At 47.3% G+C, this 17,442-nt stretch overlaps 3 protein-coding genes across 4 annotated transcripts; 2 read left to right on the top strand and 1 right to left on the bottom strand.

Moving 5' to 3' along the window:
- The first annotated feature begins 1,630 nt into the window (after positions 1-1,630).
- On the top strand, positions 1,631-8,742 carry mmp23bb (matrix metallopeptidase 23bb). 2 transcript variants are annotated; one of them, XM_014329412.2, is made up of 8 exons: positions 1,631-2,113; positions 4,220-4,332; positions 5,313-5,452; positions 6,042-6,209; positions 6,607-6,771; positions 7,013-7,123; positions 7,205-7,331; positions 7,870-8,742. In XM_014329412.2, exons 1-8 carry the CDS (start codon positions 2,000-2,002, stop codon positions 8,060-8,062), a joined length of 1,131 nt encoding a protein of 376 aa, XP_014184898.1. In that variant the 5' UTR covers positions 1,631-1,999; the 3' UTR covers positions 8,063-8,742. The 2 variants fall into 2 exon arrangements, with proteins under 2 accessions (XP_014184898.1, XP_005947907.1); XM_005947845.3 differs by having other exon boundaries at positions 1,675-2,050.
- A 2,192-nt stretch (positions 8,743-10,934) lies between these two features.
- Positions 10,935-12,382, top strand: LOC102292350 (putative nuclease HARBI1). The gene is made up of 5 exons (XM_042214282.1): positions 10,935-10,998; positions 11,232-11,363; positions 11,440-11,552; positions 11,638-11,749; positions 11,830-12,382. The coding sequence occupies exons 1-5, from the start codon at positions 10,935-10,937 to the stop codon at positions 12,210-12,212; spliced, it is 804 nt and encodes a 267-aa protein (XP_042070216.1). The 3' UTR covers positions 12,213-12,382.
- A 2,623-nt stretch (positions 12,383-15,005) lies between these two features.
- serp1 (stress-associated endoplasmic reticulum protein 1) lies at positions 15,006-16,926 on the bottom strand. Its single transcript, XM_005947844.3, has 3 exons — positions 16,716-16,926; positions 16,100-16,172; positions 15,006-15,478 (listed from the first exon to the last, which is right to left on the bottom strand). The coding sequence occupies exons 1-3, from the start codon at positions 16,797-16,799 to the stop codon at positions 15,438-15,440; spliced, it is 198 nt and encodes a 65-aa protein (XP_005947906.1). The 5' UTR covers positions 16,800-16,926; the 3' UTR covers positions 15,006-15,437.
- Between the last annotated feature and the right edge of the window lie 516 nt (positions 16,927-17,442).

The following is a 17,442-nucleotide window of genomic DNA, read 5'->3' as shown; positions in this document are numbered from 1 at the left end:
ACACTTCCCAAAAACCTCGTTCACCCTTTCAATGCAGGAACAGCGTGATCGTTTATGCCGCTCAGGTGCGTCCACCTCGTTCTGCCACCGTCACATGTGATGGTGTCACATTAGAGTTACAGGTGCAATGATGTGAATGACTGTTGTCAAAAGGATCTCATTGATCTCAGTATATTTCATGTATTTATAGTGACAATAAAGACAAAGACAGGTTGGATGGCGCTGCGTGTGATGTCAGCAGTCTCAGTATCAGCAGTACCTGCTGCAGAACCGTTTCCTGGCCGGAGAGCACGGTGTGTTTGCAGCTCTTCGAGAAATGTGGAAAATACAAGTCCTGCAGACTAACGTCAGGGTGAAGAAAGAGTGATGATGAGACATTCAGGGACCAAAGCGTAATCACGGCTCTTCTCTCAGTTTGACCTTCACTTTCCTCAGGAGATCACTGACTTTCTAACAAACTGCCTCTCGGATGAGTTTTGGTTTCAGGTTTCTATCAACGTATCGATCGATTCTCACCCTGCCAGCACAGAGTGAGTCGGTGTGAGGTCACAGCAGTGTTGTAGTGCATGATGGGAATCTGCCAGGCCGCTCAGCTGCCAACATTCAAACCTCATTCAGCTCACAATGCAGTGTTAATGAGCTGCTTAACATGCACCATATGATGAGCTCCTCTAAAGATGCCTCTGCAGGCACTTTGTCAGAGTGAAGGTGACCGCGAGCTGGACAGAGACGCCAAGTGTGGGCGGAGAGATAAACAAGACAACAATGCAAGCCGGTGGGGGGGGTGTATTGAGGGGGCTGCAAGGAGTGATTAATTCACCCCCCCCCCCCAGATTAATTTAGGCAATAAGACATCCAGAATTAATCCATCAGCAGGGCTTTGTCTTTCTGTTGCTTCAGCCACATTAATCAATACTTTAATATTAATGACTGTGGGTGTGTAAAAAAGGTCACAACCACATTCAGAGCACAAGTCTCAACAGAAAACGTGACTGGATGTTTCCATCGCTGCTGTGTGAATAAGCAGCTAACTGTGGATGCTCCTCAACCCCAAACTGAAAGTCTAAACATGTAAGGCCCATCAAAAGACGGCATGAAGCAGATCAATAAAGCCAGACCATCAGCATCAGAGGACCGATGACGGACCCTTGGGGAACTCCACACGTTGTTGAGTTTTATCGCAGGTTTCTCTTCTGAATCCTCCCACATCATGTTTTTTCTCTTAATTATTTCTGTAAAGTCATAAACGGATAGAAACCTGCAGCGAGTTCAATCTGTTCAATCACAGGACCTTTGTGTGTGTGTGTGTAGTACTAGTAGTGCAGTATTTGTAAGGAGTTTTTGATGTGTGTATTTTTAGGTCTACAGGTCTGTTTTGTTAGTATTTCTCAGTTTGTAAACGATTTTTGGTTTTTGCTGTTTTCGTGTCTCCCTCACAGGAAGCTGTTGAGTGTTTGGACAGATGTTCTTAGCAGAGACGAAACAACTGCTGCACATCTGGACCGCTGCTGCTGGGAAAACACCTCAGGGTGGCCCAACCTGCAGTCTGGAGCCCTTGAGGCCCCAGAGGGAAACACCGGGAGCGGGTCTGGTTTGTTTATCCGCTGAGTGAGCTCAGTGCTTAAACAGAACTGTGGTTCCGGTGGGAAAGGGTTAAACTGGTCTCCTCACCTGACCCCGCCCCTCCGGACCAGCCCCGCTGCAGCAGCGAGCGGACACTCGGGGAACTTCACTCAGTTTGTTCCCCAGCGGAGCGCGTTCCTCCCACGGGTCCCGGACCACGCTGAGCACGCGCACGGAGCGGGTCGGGTCGGGTCTCCGGGGTTCGGATCTTTCCCGCTTTTTGATTTTCTGCCTGAAGTGGAGCTTGCGCGACTTTTAGCTCCGCGGAGTGTGCGTGCGTAAATCTGCGCGCCTGGAAACTCCGTGGGATGACGCACGCGCTCACCGATCGATTGTTTGACTGATATATTGACGGGCACGCGGTCCGAGACTCGCCATGGACCCCGTTCAGCTGATGATGATGATGATGATGATGGTGATGATGAAGGTCAGTGTCGGGACCGACTTCAGACAAACTGGGAGAGAACAAAGAGCGCGCAGTCAGCCCGAGGTCAGACACAGATCATAACCCCCCTCCTCTTCACCCTGGCGCTGGAGCCGGCTCTTATTCGCTCAGACTTAGAAATGATGAAGTTTCTGAGTTCAGATGATTTTGCGCTTTTCTTTCTCTCTGACGATAAACTGAAGATGAATCTGAGCGTTTTTTACTCTTTCACACATCAAACTAAAAAAACACGTGATTGGAGTCACGTGATTGGCTCTCAGCTGAGGGACCCTGAAGGTCAGACAGCAACTGACTCCAACATCAGTTTGCAGCTTTTGTGAGAGTGGGTGGGGAGCTGATTTCTGGGTCTGAAAAGTCACTGAAGCGTAAATCTGTGAAACGGTTTTACAAGATTTTCTTCTATTTAAAGTCAGGAAACAAAATTGAAACGTGATGAGAGTGTGTCTGCGCTGTAATCTTTTTATTCGCTGCGTCTCTTTGTGATGTGGTCTGAGTCTGTTTTCCACAAAGCTCTCTGAAGACGTTTGCAGACGTTTTGTGGTCTCTGTGGTTCTGCCATTTCTTTGTGCTCATTAAAACTTTTGCAATGATTCTTTAAACATCTTAAGTTGACTTTGCTGAGATGATTTTCCATGAAATAGCTGACTGGTTTGGTTTGAATATTTAGAATGAGCCTTTAAAAGCCTGCAGAGCATAGAGGTGACCTCACACAGTCCTGCACTGCTGATTAAAATGTTTACTGCTTCGTGTCTCTTCGTGTTTACTGTCTGAAATCTGATCAAACTCTGTAAGTCTGACGATTCCTGTGAAACGGACTCCAGGCAGGTCTTAGGTTTGTTTCCTCAGTCACACTCAGGTCCCCGGGGTGTTAGCATCACCTGCAGTCTGCTGTCAGTCTGAACTCACCCGTCGTTATCACAGTTTTGGTTCCTTCAGTCGATCCAGATCAGAAACAGATCAAATATTCAATTTTTGCTGTTCGGTGTCACAAACGTGAGGCTGCTGATGTTATCTGTGAGCTGATCTGTCAGTGTCAGCACTGATAACAGGAGAAACACCATTCAGCCAGGCTTGGAGTGTTGGTGTTGCACAGTCTGTCCACCAGATGGCGCTCTGCAAGTTTCCTGCAGTAACAGCAAACAGCTGCTGGGAGCAGAGCATAAACGTGTGAATGAACAGCGCCAAAGCAGAACCTGTAGGTGGTGTCCACATAGCAAGGGGCGCTGGGTGGAGCCTGTGGGGTCCTTTCTGTCTGAGCGCTCAGATGTGTGAGCAGACTTTCTAACGAGTGAAACGTGGAGGCAAAGGAGGTTCAGCCGAGTTCACATGTGGCTGACAGAAACGTGGGGAGGGGGGGGAATCAAAGCACATCAAAGCCACACATGAAAGAGACAAAGAAGGAAGTGTTTCACATCTGTATGGAATCACCCTACTGCCACATGTGTCCACATCTGTGCACAGAGCCTTCCAGAGTCTCCTGTTTCATTAGAGCGCTGCAGTATTTCTGTTTCTGTTTGAACAGCGTATCATGCACGGCTGCTGAGACTTGAGCTTTTATTTTGAAATAGTCACAGGAACTCACAGAGGTCAGGAAGCCTGTTATTGCTGGGCCAAAACGCTGCAGCTGCATCAGCTCCTGACTTTGGTAAAACCAGTCATTCATGTGACCTATGAGGTGGTGTCAAATCATCAATAACAGAAAACCTCCAGACGGAGTTCGCCATGCTCGATAAAACAGCCTCAGCCAGCAAAGCCAGCATGGCTGAGGCATGAGCTGGTCTGCATCCACAGACACGGGCCAGTTAGGGCTCAGTACCATACAATCAAAATCCTCCAGTTTGCCGCATTAAACCCGGAGCTCAGCCTTGTGGACGCTCTGTTAGTACAGTGACCTCACAGCAGACATATTATTGGTCAGATGATGTCATTACAAAGGCCCCAACAGCACAAACACGGTCCAGACGTCGCGTATCCACAGACACCAAACAGTTTGTGTATCTGGCTGTAAACGTGTTTAATTCTGCTGTAAAGTTTAAAAACGGGAGTCTATGAGGACTGACTCACTGCTGCCTCTGCTGGACGCTAGAGGCACTGCAACTGATTTTAAGGACGCTGATTGGTTATTAACGCTGCATGTTTGCTGTGTTTCAGATGTCTGACAGCAGCAGATCAATGGAGGTGTTCGGGGACCGAGCAGCAAGAAGCAAACGCTATGCCATCAACCCTCTAGGACACAAGTGGACTCACCATAACATCACGTACAGGTAGAGAAACACCTGTACAGACTTAGTAACATCCTGTAATTCATTCAGTGAAGCTCTGAGGTCATCACGTGTGCTTTTACAAGGTCAGGAACTTCAAAATGCTCTGTTTCTCTAATCGTCCTCTAAGATCATGTGTAAGTTAATGATTTAATGTCGTCATCGTCTAATTCTGCGTCTTTCTATTATTTTGCTGCATTTCAGCGTTTATTGGTTGGACCTCTGCACCTCTGCCACAGCTTGTATTAAAGCACATTCTACGTGTAGAATATTTAATTATGAAGGTAAACATTTGGAGCCTGAAATTCAAGCTAATACCGAGGGCCTGCTGGCTGTCATATCTACAGTGATTCAGGATGTCACCCAGCAGGAGCCTGAACAAAGAAAGTGACCCTCACACAGAGCCTCGTGTTCGGCCTCCAATTTATACAAGTCAAAAATAAAGAGCAGAATATAAACCACAAGGCAGAGAATAATCTCTGGTGTCCGAGAGTCTAACCAATAAACAGCGCAGGAACCAACCCTTCCTCCTCCTCCTCATCGTCGGCAGCAGGAGCAGCAGCCTCAGGTCAAAGTCTAGAAACAATCTTGACACTCAGGACCCTTCGCTGTAACGCCTGCAGGCAGTTATTTGGGTGGTTATTTTCATTCTGGCTCCTTCCATGCAGGTAAAGGGCCTTTGGTAGCAGGCGGAGCCCGGGTGACTGGAACAACATTTTGTCCTTTCTTTGACAACCAGTTTTTTTGGGGGTTTTTTTGTCAACGACTGAAAAACGTTCATAGATGACGATGAAGAAAGCGAATGGCGCAGCATCGTGATTGGCTCGTTTGTTTCCTGATTCCATGCTGATGAGTACCTACCTCACTGATTGCCCTCCCATTGTATTTCTATACCAATCACACAACTGAAATCAGAGGAGGCGGAGCATCATTCTCTGAGGACCAATCAGAGTCCAGTTATCTGTCTGTCTCTTCCATCTCAGGATCATCAAGTTCCCCAACACCCTGAATGTGGAGGACACCAGGAAGGCCATCGGCATCGCCTTCACAAAGTGGAGTGACGTGTCTCCGCTGACCTTCACCGAGGTCACTGACGGCAACGCTACCGCTGACATCACCATCGGTAGGACTGAACGTTTAACTGGCTGTGGACCCGCAGGGTCAGGTTAACACGCACCTCTCTCTGTGTGGGAGACTTCATTTGAAAAGGGCCAACTTCTGCTTAAAGTGATGGATTAGAGCCCTAACCCTGGCACTAAACAGGTCACAGGTACTTTATTTTAGATTAGTCCATATCATTAAAAATTGCCTCGTAATTGTGACTTTGTGTTCAAAGTGATTCAAACCTTAGAAAAACCAACCAAAGTATCAACAGAAGGTGGAGAGACGGCATCGATGTTGTGTTGAACAGATATCAGCTGATATTAAAATGGAGACAGGCTGTTGTTTCGTGTTATACCAGTTTGTACCACAAGATGGCGTAGTGAGTCAGCCGAACCTTTACTAGTGGGCTGGACAAGCTGAAGGTTCTGGACGAAGCGGCGGTAAGAGTAAAACTCTGCCCCCTGCTGGTGAAGGCTGCAGCTACATGTTGCTGGTGGTAACTAAAGAAGTGCGTTCAGTAGGTCGTCCTCATGAAAGGACATCCTCTGCAGGATGAGGAGCTCTGCTTTCGTCCTCTGAGATGTTCCACTTCAGTTTCCTATTTCCAGGTTTCTACACCTTCAACCACACGGACTGCTGGTGGTCTCCTCTCCACCCGTGTTTCGATGGGCTGAACGGCGAGCTGGCGCACGCCTTCCTGCCACCACGGGGAGAAATTCACTTTGACAACCACGAGTTCTGGATCCTTGGGAAGTCGCGCTTCAGCTGGAAACAAGGTTGGAGCACGTAGGATGGTTCTGTGTGTGTTTAGTGTGTTCCTAGAAGGCCACCGTAGTCTGAGAGATGAAAGAAACAGCACAAATGTTGTTTTAGGTGTTCCTCACTTTTTGAGTTTATAACATGTGTGTGTGTTATAAACAGCAGCGCTGATATCGTGACAGGATTTATTCCTCAATGCTTCTTAAATGATAAAAATCTAAACAAACTCCTGAAACATGACTGACAGGAAGAGCACAGCAGAAACCTCAGAGATCATTGTGCGAGTGTGGTGGGCGTGGTCTGTTTGTAGGAGGCTGCAGCAGGAGTGACGCTCCTCTGAGAACACGTCATTACCATCCTGCAGCCGGCGCTCTGAGGATGATGATGATTGGATGTAAAAATCTCCTCCTGCAGGAGTCTGGCTGAACGACCTGGTACAGGTGGCGGCACACGAGATCGGCCACGCTCTGGGTTTGTGGCACTCCAGAGACCCTCAGGCTCTGATGCATCCCAACGCCACCTACACCGGACAGAGGAACATCGCCCAGGACGACGTGTGGGGCATCCAGAGACTCTACGGTAAACCCCAGCGCGGCCGGAAACGAGCTCTTCCTGCTTCAGTCAGGTTTACAGCTGTTCGCTGCAAAGCTGGGAAACAGCACATTTATGCATTTGAGATATTTAAGGTGGACTGAGGGGAAACTGCTCTGACCGATCAGAAATAAACATCCCCTGATGCAGACAGGCGGAAACATGCCGCTGCATCATGTGACGTGTGTTTGTTGTGTTTAAGTGACTGGACACGTCTGTCGCTCTGCAGGTTGTCTGGATAAGAAGCGAGTCTGCGACCCGTGGGCTCGGCTCGGCTTCTGCGAGCGAAGGAAGACGTTCATGAAGAAGAACTGTCCTCAGCGCTGTGATTTCTGCTACGGTGAGGCCCCTCTGACCTCTGACACCCTCACAGAAGCCCTCATGACGCTCATTGCCCGTCTCCATCCTGTTCCCACTGCAGAGCCTCTGGAGGTGGTCACTACAGCAACACCGCCGGCAGCCAACACGAAGATCAAGATGGTTCCTCGGGGAAAGGTGGTGGGTTTCCGCTGTGGGACCAAAAGCACCCGCTCACCCCCCAAAATCAGGTCAGCTCATCAATGCTGACGTAATCATTATTGTGGGTGATTTTAACATGTAGATGCTAAGAATGACAGCCTCAACATGGCATTTAATCTGTTATTAGACTCAACTGGCTTCTGTCAACATGTAAAAGAACCCACCCACACTCTAGATCTTGTTTTAACATGTGGCATAGAAACTGAACATGTAACAGAGTTTCCTGTCTGATCATTTCCTGATAACATTTACAATAACAGAGCCTTCAGTTTTCAGGCCCCTCTTCTGTGGAACCAGCTTCCAGTTTGGATTCGGGAGACAGACACTATCTCTACTTTCAAGATCAGGCTTCAAACTTTCCTTGTTCATGTTTTGAAGCTAATGCTGCGGCGTCACTGGTCATGGACACAGCTCGTCAAGGTTAAAATCTTTCTCGGAGAGTTTCAGGAGCCAGGACGAGTCACAGTTAACGAGCGGGGCTTGTGGTCATTTTCTGTACAGCTGTTTGAATGATTGTGGGCGGAGCTGAAAGCTTAAAGGTCTGTGGTGTCTGTGGTTTTCCTGCAGCTGGTACAAAGATGGCGAGCAGATCCTCTCATCCATTCCAGGGTACATCGTCATGAAGGACCGAGACTTGCGTATCGTCGCCAACGAGTTCAACGAAGGCGTTTACACCTGCCGCGTCCATCGCCGCGGCGACATCGTCTCTGCAAACTCCTGGGCTATCAGACTGAAGCCGGAGCAGGCATCCAACAGCTGAAGACGACAGACAGGAAGTGACCTGACAGGAAGCATGGCGTCTGTGGACTTTTTTCCTGACTTGAAGGGACTTTAAACATTAAAGAACAACGAACCATTGGCAGCTCTGTGATGTCACGGCGCCCCGTCCTCATGACTGCGAATGACATCACAATGTGTAAAGTGGTGACTGAGCTGACTGGATGGCGTTTTGGTGATAAGCAGCCTGCTGCTCATCTACGTGAGAATATTTCTGTAGCCCGTAGGAACTGTGGCGTTTGACCCCGCCCACTTTAGTTGCAGCGGTTGAGTTAATTACTTAGCAACAACAGTCATGTAATCCCGCTTTGCCCTTTGACCTTTGCTTAGACTTGTGTCCTGTCAGACGCTGTTCCTCTGTCCTCCATCATGGGGAAGCTGTTTCACATCTTTGTGCACTTCCTGTTTCCCCCGCCCGCCCGTCCTCACCGCCACGGTTTGAGTGCTGGACTGACGTAGAGCAGCTTTGCATGATTCACAGTTCAGACTAATCCCGCCTCACAAACAGCACGGCAGCGCTCTGAATGCGAGTGATGGACGCTATGACAGGTGTGAGTCCTTCACCCAGTAGACTGGTGGTGTCCTCTTTCTGTCCTTAATGTGTGACATTTGTTTGTTGTTTTGTTGACAAATTACAGAAATAAACAGAAACATTTTAATAAATGTTCTCCTGCTGGACGCAGCTCGTACGAGGGACGAGTTCTCAGAGGTCCAGCCCCCTGGTGGCCGTTAGAGAGAGCGCAGGTTTGAGACGCTCTCAGGTCGTCCATGCTCTCTTTGGGGGGAGGGAGGGGGAGGGTGCTCCAAATATTCAGATGAAAACAGGTCAGACTTTAAAGAAATGGGTTGGATGATGAATGTGTGTGTGTCTGCGTGTGTGTGTGTGCGAGAGACACTGATGTCTGTGGAAACAAAGGCCTGAGAACAAAGAGTGTCTGCAGGGTGAGCGTGGGTCGCTCACCCTGCAGACACAAACAAACCGACAAAATCATTTTAAAAATCAAAAACAAATAAAGTTTAACAATCTCAAATTAAATATTATAAAATAAATAACTACAACTAATAAATAAAACAAAATAAACATCTGAAATATTAATATTTTAAAAGTAAATGAAAGATTTGTTTTGTGATATTTTTGATTTTTACACAATTATCAATAATAAACAAACAAATCAGCAAGAGCTGCGAGAGACAAACAGGAAGTAAACTAAAAACAACAAATGACAGAATTAAAACACATTTACTAAGTGATGCGAGTGGCTTCCATTTACGTGAAAGGCAAAGACCATCTCTGAATGGAGGAGGGGCCTAAGGGTTCATCTGTCGCCATCTTACATGCTGTGATTGCAGCCATTCCCCAACTCTCTGTGAATGGGACTCGTGGTTATTGATCAGTGGTTGTTGATCAATGGTCATGAGAATTTGCATAATTATGATGAAGGTGACCTCCCAGCCCTTTGTTCATCAGTGCTGCAGGTTTCAGTCATTGTTCAAATGTCCTGTTTATAAGGTTGGAACCTGCAGTCAGCTGAGACTGAAGACGTCAGCTGATGATGACGAAACGTTTCTCCCACTGAAACCTCCAGATGAACAGACTCAACTTGTGTACATTTAGTGTAAAAAGATACAAAATAATATTTATAATAAAATCTATGAAAAACAAGTATTCACAGTGAAGACCAGCTCAGGACAAAAGTGTACATAACCAGTTTGACACACACACACACACACACACACACACACACACACACACACACACACACACACACACACACAGTCTTATGTGTGTATTCATGTTGTTGTTTCTATATCGTATTTAATAAATGGAAACATTTTATTATTTTCATGTAATTATGTAAAAATACGTTTGAAATGTTCAAAAGTCCAGACTGCAGATTATTGATTGATCAGCTGTTTGTTTACGCTGATCAATGAGGCCTGAAAACATGGTTCACTCACACAGCACCACCTGGTGGGCCAACAGGGACACTGCAGCAGCTCCCTGCTGCCACCTGCGATGTCCAAATTCATAGGCTGCATCGTCCTGAGGCCGATTACAGCGACGCAGCGAAGGCTGTCCAAATTTGTAGACTCCTCCAAACGGGTCCTCCTGTTCTCCAGATTTGAAGGATGGGTCCGGTGTATCCTTCGCGGCCCGCGTTCCCAGCATTCATAGTGTTTCCAACAATGGTGGCAGCTGCTCAGTTTTAATATTACTCTTACTAATCTTTCTGGGTCACAAAATAAACTTTTAAGATATTTTCAGGTGAGAATGTTTCTGTGTAAACTTCAAATATCTGCTCGGCTTATCAAGACGTCACATATTTGGAAAAGGTTAAACATGATACATAAGTCACTTAAAAATGTCATCGTCCATCCATTTTCCTCCGCTTATCTGGGGCCGGGTCGTGGGGGCAGCAGCCCAAGCAGAGAAGCCCAGAGGGAGGTCTGTTCGTGAGTAAATCGGTTTGGCTGAGATCAAAGTTATTAGATTAGATTACATAAAACTTTATTAATCCATCGGGAGCAGGGGCGGTCCTAGCCTGTTTGGCGCCCTGGGCGTACACTCCCTCTGGCGCTCTATTTGGAAGCAGCATGTCTCCTCCCCTTTCAACGACCTTTACTCCTGGGCCCTGTTCCAGGAAGCCAGTTTAGTGCAAACTCTGAGTAAGTATACCCTGAGTTAACGAAAACTCTGGGTCTTCGGTTTCACAAAGCGAGTTCAGCTGCAGCCTGACTGAGTCACTATGACGACACACGCCGTGAAGCTAACCTGCCCCCTAGCAGGTTTGCTACAACTAACCCTGACTGTCTCCGCCCCTTTGTCAGAAACCTGACAGTAGGAAGTGTCAGACATGGCGTGCTCCTTCCTTGAAGAGCCGGTAGATATCGAAGCCCAAATTGTCCGCAGAGCTCTCCGCCGGGAGAGAGTGATTAGAGCGCGTTTGGACATTTTATCATTACCTGATGAGTTTCTGTGCGAACGTTACCGTTTTTCAGCACAATCTATAAGTTATTTGACTAACATCCTCAGGCCATATATTACGCATGTGACACATCGCGGACATGCTCTCAGTTCATTACATATTATTTGTACCGCACTCCGTTACTTTGCAAACGGGAGCTTCCTGTACAATATCGGTGACGCTGAGCACGTTTCCAAGGCTACCGTCTGTCGGGCAGTCAGGTTGTTACAGTTGCACTGAAACGTCTCCTGCACGCGTTTGTGTTCCCCGGTCACAGACCCACAAGATTTATCAAAGAGGGATGCCACAAAATTGCAGGTATCAGGATGACCTAAACGTAATGTATGATGTGGTGATATGTGAACTACTACTTATATGGTACATAAATTTTCAGGGTTCCCAGGCGTGATTGGCTGTACAGATGGCACTCACATTCCAATCATTGCACCCTCAGCAAATGAAGGAGACTTTGTGAACAGGAAGTCCTTCCACAGCATCAATGTACAGGTACATAATTCCCTGTAGCATTTCACACCAACAAGTGATGGCATCATGGTAATGGATGCTAATTTGTGTTCTCTGCACTGTGTAGATCATATGTGATGCTGCCAACATTATCACAAATGTGGAAGCCAAGTGGCCAGGCTCTGTCTATGACTCACGGATCTTCCGGGAATGTACACTGAGCAACAGATTTGGACATGGTGGGTCGAAGTAACTGTGAAATATACAGAGACCAATTGCCACAGGGACGTTTGCACTGACATGTATTCTTCTGTCCTAGGAGAGTTCACTGGCCACCTGCTTGGTGATAGGGGGTACCCATGTCTACCCTATTTGCTCACCCCTTACCCTGACCCTGAACCGGGCCCACAGCAGCGTTATAATCTGGCCCATTGCAGGACACGGGCCAGAGTTGAGATGACCATCGGAATGCTCAAGGCCCGGTTCCAGTGCCTTCGTGGACTCAGAGTCACCCCAGAAAGGGCATGTGACATTATTGTGGCATGTGTGATCCTACACAACATTGCCACGATCAGAGGTGAACAGTGTCCAGCTGAACCAGACGACAGCAGTGATCCACATGATGAACATCCTGACCCACCCACGAACGTACAGGATGGGAGAGCAGTCAGAGACACCATATGCCACAACCATTTCCTGTGACCCGGCAACCCAACATGTCACAAGACAAATACACAGATACTGTGGTCAACTTGCTTTATTGCTCACCCTGTATGTCCTGTGCACAATGAATAAATGCGAATATTAGTATGTTGTACAAACACTGACATGATTCGTCCATCTATGATCACTCCACCCACCCTTAACTGTTGTTCCAGCAGTTCAATCTCCAGCTTCGACTTCTGGATCTGCAGCTGGAGGTGTACCATTTTCATATCACATTTCCTTATCTTCCTGGCCAGATATGTTCTATACAGCTGCTTTACAGGGAGCTATTGCAACAAAGGACATAGCATTGGCATCCATAGTACATGCCTACTTAGGTTGGTTGTGAATGTGTGCTGGACAACCCTCTGAGGAAAGGTTCGTTGTAGGAGTGGCTGGACCCTCTTCCCCCTCATTTGCAGCATCACCCTGCCGGGGACATAGTAGGTCCATGGTGTCATCATAGTGCCACATTGTAGTCAGTTGTTATATTTTCCACTGTACACTGTATACCTCATAGTGTGGCTCTGATGCGGCCTCCTCTGTAGCAGCTGTCACTGTTTCGTCATCATGTGCCTGTGGTGGGGACATTTAACAACATTGCTGTTCCACTGTTGACACATGTAGTCTGTGGAGTATTACGAGTACTCACAACTGCATGTCGCTCTGGCTCAACAGGGGGCTGCACCAGATGCAGTACACCATCACCGTCAACTGGGGGAATATGGGGTTCATACAGGTCACTCATGACTCATGTGGGCGCAAATGGCAATTACCAGACATACCAATCACCATACACCTCATTGTCACTCAGAGACAACCGACACTGAGGGGGGGCAAGATCAGTGGGTGTCAGGGTGGAAACGCCTTCATGAGCTCTATGTTGCATTGAGGTATATGTTCATATGTTACACTCATTGGGGAGGGTACGGAATGTACTCCTCGCTCTGTCTCTTGGAACAGGGAGCTCACCCTGTGGGGGGTTAACACACACACACGTATGCAAAATTGACGGACACCGCTATGCACATAATAGAGACGTACCACTGCAGCTCAGTGTGTGTGTGGGTCTCTCCCTGGGCCCTCACCCGTGCAGCACGTTGACAGTTTCCAAGTGTCTCAGTGTTGTTTATTCACCTAACTGTTTGATGACTGTCATTCTCTGTCAGTAGGACAGTAACTTCACTACGACATAGTTCATATTGGTCAAGGTGACTGTGCAGACTGGATGTATGCCATGTATTGTTTTGGATTTACCCCTTATGTAGGCACTTGTGTCTTGTGGGGTTGTTGCCACAGAGGATGTCCCCGCAGAGATGCCTTCGGCCACAGGGCGCCCACTGTTTTGGCTGAGGGCCAACTGCTCAGCCTCTGTGAGTGGTGGTGGTGGAGGACCCCCACCTGTTTTCCGGGCCTCCGCTTTTTTTCTGTTGGCTGTGACGGCACACATTTGAGCACACAGAGTAAGCAAATATGTACTTGTGATGTGCTCAGATAGTTTCAATAAGTGCTCACAGAGGGGAAATTACTGTGGCCTCTAACTGCAATTGATTTACATAGGACACACAGACACTATGGCTCATAATACAATTACACCTTACCTGTTTGGACTATATTTTTATATTTCATTTTTACTTGCTGCCAGGTACGTTTGGGGCCTGTTGGGTTGCACCTGCGCTCACATCACATCACATATTAATATGTAGAAAAGGACAAATGGGGTAACATATAATGAAAGAACGTGTTAAATGGGTGGGAATCCCTAGATCAATGTTTAAATTAACACTCACGCATTGACTCTGTCGGCTATGTTTTGCATGCATGCTCCCTTTCCTTTGCAGCTGCGGCTGTGTTGCTTTTTTTCTGCATGATGTGCATGCTGTCGGCATATGCTGCCATCAGAATTTCCGCCTCGAGCGCTGTGAAATACGTCGCCCGCGCCTTCTTTCCCTCCGTCTCCATGGTGACTCGCTTAATCTGTGCTCCACTAATCGGGGCTTTAAATATCCTCGTGCGCGCGCTTCACTTGGGGTTGTGGCAACTCCGCGTTGATTGAACTAATTGTTATCAGCCTTTCTGAAACCGAATATTCCGAGTTGGACAGTTCGGGGTTACTCAACCGTGAGTGTCGTTTTTCACTCTGAGTTTTCTAAACCGGCTTCCTGAAACGGGGCCCTGGTCCTAAAGTGAGGGTTAGGGTTACCCTAGCTCTAACCCTGCAGCGCCCCCTGGAGGATAAACCAACTTAGCCAAAGCTGCTCAGACCTGATTGGTCACAGTAACAGCACAGTAAGAGGTCAGAGGTCAGCACAGGCCTTGATCCAGGAAGCAGCTTCAACACTGATCAGCTGATCAGTCAGTTCATGACATCATCACAGACTTCAGAGGAACAGCTGACGGTCCTCGTCACAGAGCGTGAATCCTAACGGTACCTTTGATTTGAAATCTGTGACATCACTCAGCGACTGACTCTCCACCTGTGAGGTTAAATGTAATCTGATTACACTGTAAACACCCTCGTTTCAGTTTCAGTCTGCAAATAATTTCATCGTCTTTGCGACTGTGACACCGTCACACCCACCAGTGACCGCCGACTGATCGCTGTGATGTAATCAGGGACTGTACAGTAAGGCACAGTGAGTGTAATCTGATTACACTCACAGATACAGAGGTCTGACTCTGACGGAGTCGCCGTCTCAGGCCTGATGACTGATTAGAGACGATCGTGCCGACAGCTTTGACTTGGTGAGCGAGGAAAGGCGGGGCTTAGACACGACACACACACGGTGCTCCGTATTCAAAGTGAACTTTATTGAGTGATCGGGAATGTTCAGGTGCAGCTGCACACGGTGCAGGCTCACCTGTGAGCTCCTCACTACCTTCTGATTCAAAAGACCTTCATGTCCAGACGCCACCATCACTTTGGTCTGCAGCTGGCCCCGCAGGGGGGCGGGGCCAAAGCTCAGGTAAACACAGAAAGGCACAGAGTGAAACATGAACACTGTGAGAAGGACAGCGGGTGGCGACAGGTTAAATCAACAGATAACAGGCTGGCGTCAGGGGGCGGGGTTTGTTTGAGAGGGGGGCAGGGGGTTGGTCTGCTCAGGTGACGGTGGTCAGAGTTCAGGAATGTTTTCGTCGGGTTGGGGCGGCAACACGGTGTTCTGATGGTGCTGGCGTTCGCCGCGCCTCCGTGGCCCCGCCCCCGTTGATGACATCACTCTACATGCCCATCCTGATGCTCTGGATGATCTGGAAGATGGCTGCGGGACAGACGAGGCATCAGCGTTACGGCGTTTCACGTTTGTCTTTAATCCGTTCAGAATAAAAGAATCACTGGTGATTTTATTCACACCACTCGAGTTATGTGAAAAATGATTTCACGTGGAAAATGTGATTCTTCATCATTTTGATGTTATCTAAAGAATTTGTTTACATGTTTATTCAAAAAACAAACTTACTTTTAGTATTAATGCGATTTTTTTGCCCTAAAGTTAAAATATTCAGTTTATTTAAATATTTATGACATTTTCAGAACTTTTTAAAGCATTTTTCTCCCTTTGATTTTATATTATTTTAAATATATTTTTTAAAAGTAGTTTCCATTAAAGATAATCTGACACGACCTCTGTGATCACGTCTGAGCGTGCTCAGATCACCCTGATCAAACACACCTGAAGCACCAGGTGCTCGTCATCAATTAAAGGTCACAGCAGCACGGCGTGCCATGACATCACAGGGACAGGCCCCACCCATTTCCAGCTCTTTAGTCAACAGTTATTTAAAGCTTTCATAAACCAGAAAATCAAAGGACACGTTTATAACACACAATGAACGAGCCGTCAGCGTGAAGCAGACCTTTATGACCGAAGAGGAGGACTCACCTGATCCACAGACGACGAAGATGAAGAGGGCGAGCAGCCACGGCCCCACACCTTTGTCATCAGTCAGGCTCCTCTGAAACACACACAATTTATTGATCAGCCCATCACGCTCATCCCGATCTGTGTTTATTGTGGATTGGGTGGAGCAGCGGTTATCACGGTCGCCTCGCTGCAGGAAGGTTGTGGGTTTGACTCTGATTGTGACTGAAACTAGACCTGACACCTGTCCAGGTGTACCCCACCTTTCTCCCAGGCCTGCTGGGACCAGCTCCAAGTGCGCTGCCTTCACGGACAGCCCGTTTCTCTGGAATTCTCAGACTTCTGAGTCACATTAGCTCTAAACTCGATCACCTGTGATCAATACCTGCGCTTTACTCTCCGGTAGAGACACTTTTAAAGCGTCTCGCCTTTAAAACAATCATCTTTGACCTTTGACCTTTCCTGTTTTTAAACCCATCTGTTACAGCCTGTCTATAGGGGAGCTGAAGTGCTCCTGAAGTTGGCCTGACTGGACCTGACGACGGATCCTGACGCGATCGATCGGTTTCTGATCGTTTATCGATCAGTTTCGGCTCTCGCTCTTCGCCCTGACGATGATGATGACGGTTTTACTCACCGTGGTCTTGGCCACGTTTCCTCTCTGCGTGATGTTCTTGCTGTGTTTCTCGTTCGCCATGCGGATCCTCTGTTTGGCCACCATCTTGTCGTCGCTGTTGTTTGTTTGTTTGTTTGTGTGTTTGTTTATCGTCGTTTCGTCCTCGCGCTCGTCGCTCCGCACTGGGACCGACTCTTGTTTGTCGACGTACTCAAAAACCTGATGTCCCGCCCCCTTTCGTGCTGGTCACGCCCACACTCCATGGAAAGCGCCTTACTGCGCAAACATGATTTCCTGCAGGCCCTTTCAAAATTAAAGCCAGCTGTGGTCTGCCGTTCAAGAGGACGTGGTTCCATTTTTATCATGTTTAAATCAAGTTTATATCCTTTCTGTGTCGTAATAACTTGTGATGTAATATCTGTTAGCTTTTATTTTGAATCCTTTATAGTTGCTTAATTTGAAGGCTGTAATTTATAAAGTATAAAACAGGTTGAATTGTTTATTATCAGTTTTCTTTAATGACTTGCAACCAGTCAAAAGGAAAGGTTCACATTTTTTCATCTTTATCTTTTTAATAGCCATACAATTTATTTATTTACAATCATATAAAACAATTACAGACTCAGTGAAAATTCTGATAAAATGTGTGTTTGAAAAAGTTCCCCTCTCCACTGTGGATTTATCAAGGTTCAAGGTTCTTTATTTGTCACATGCATAGTTATACAAGTATAACACACAGTGAAATGTA

The sequence above is a fragment of the Haplochromis burtoni genome, unplaced genomic scaffold (assembly GCF_018398535.1).
Source record: "Haplochromis burtoni strain Fernald_Lab_line unplaced genomic scaffold, NCSU_Asbu1 Contig_542, whole genome shotgun sequence".
NCBI classification, from domain to species: Eukaryota; Metazoa; Chordata; class Actinopteri; order Cichliformes; family Cichlidae; genus Haplochromis; species Haplochromis burtoni.
The sequence above is the reverse complement of the archived record's forward strand: the minus strand, read 5'-3'. Positions and strand labels throughout refer to the sequence as shown.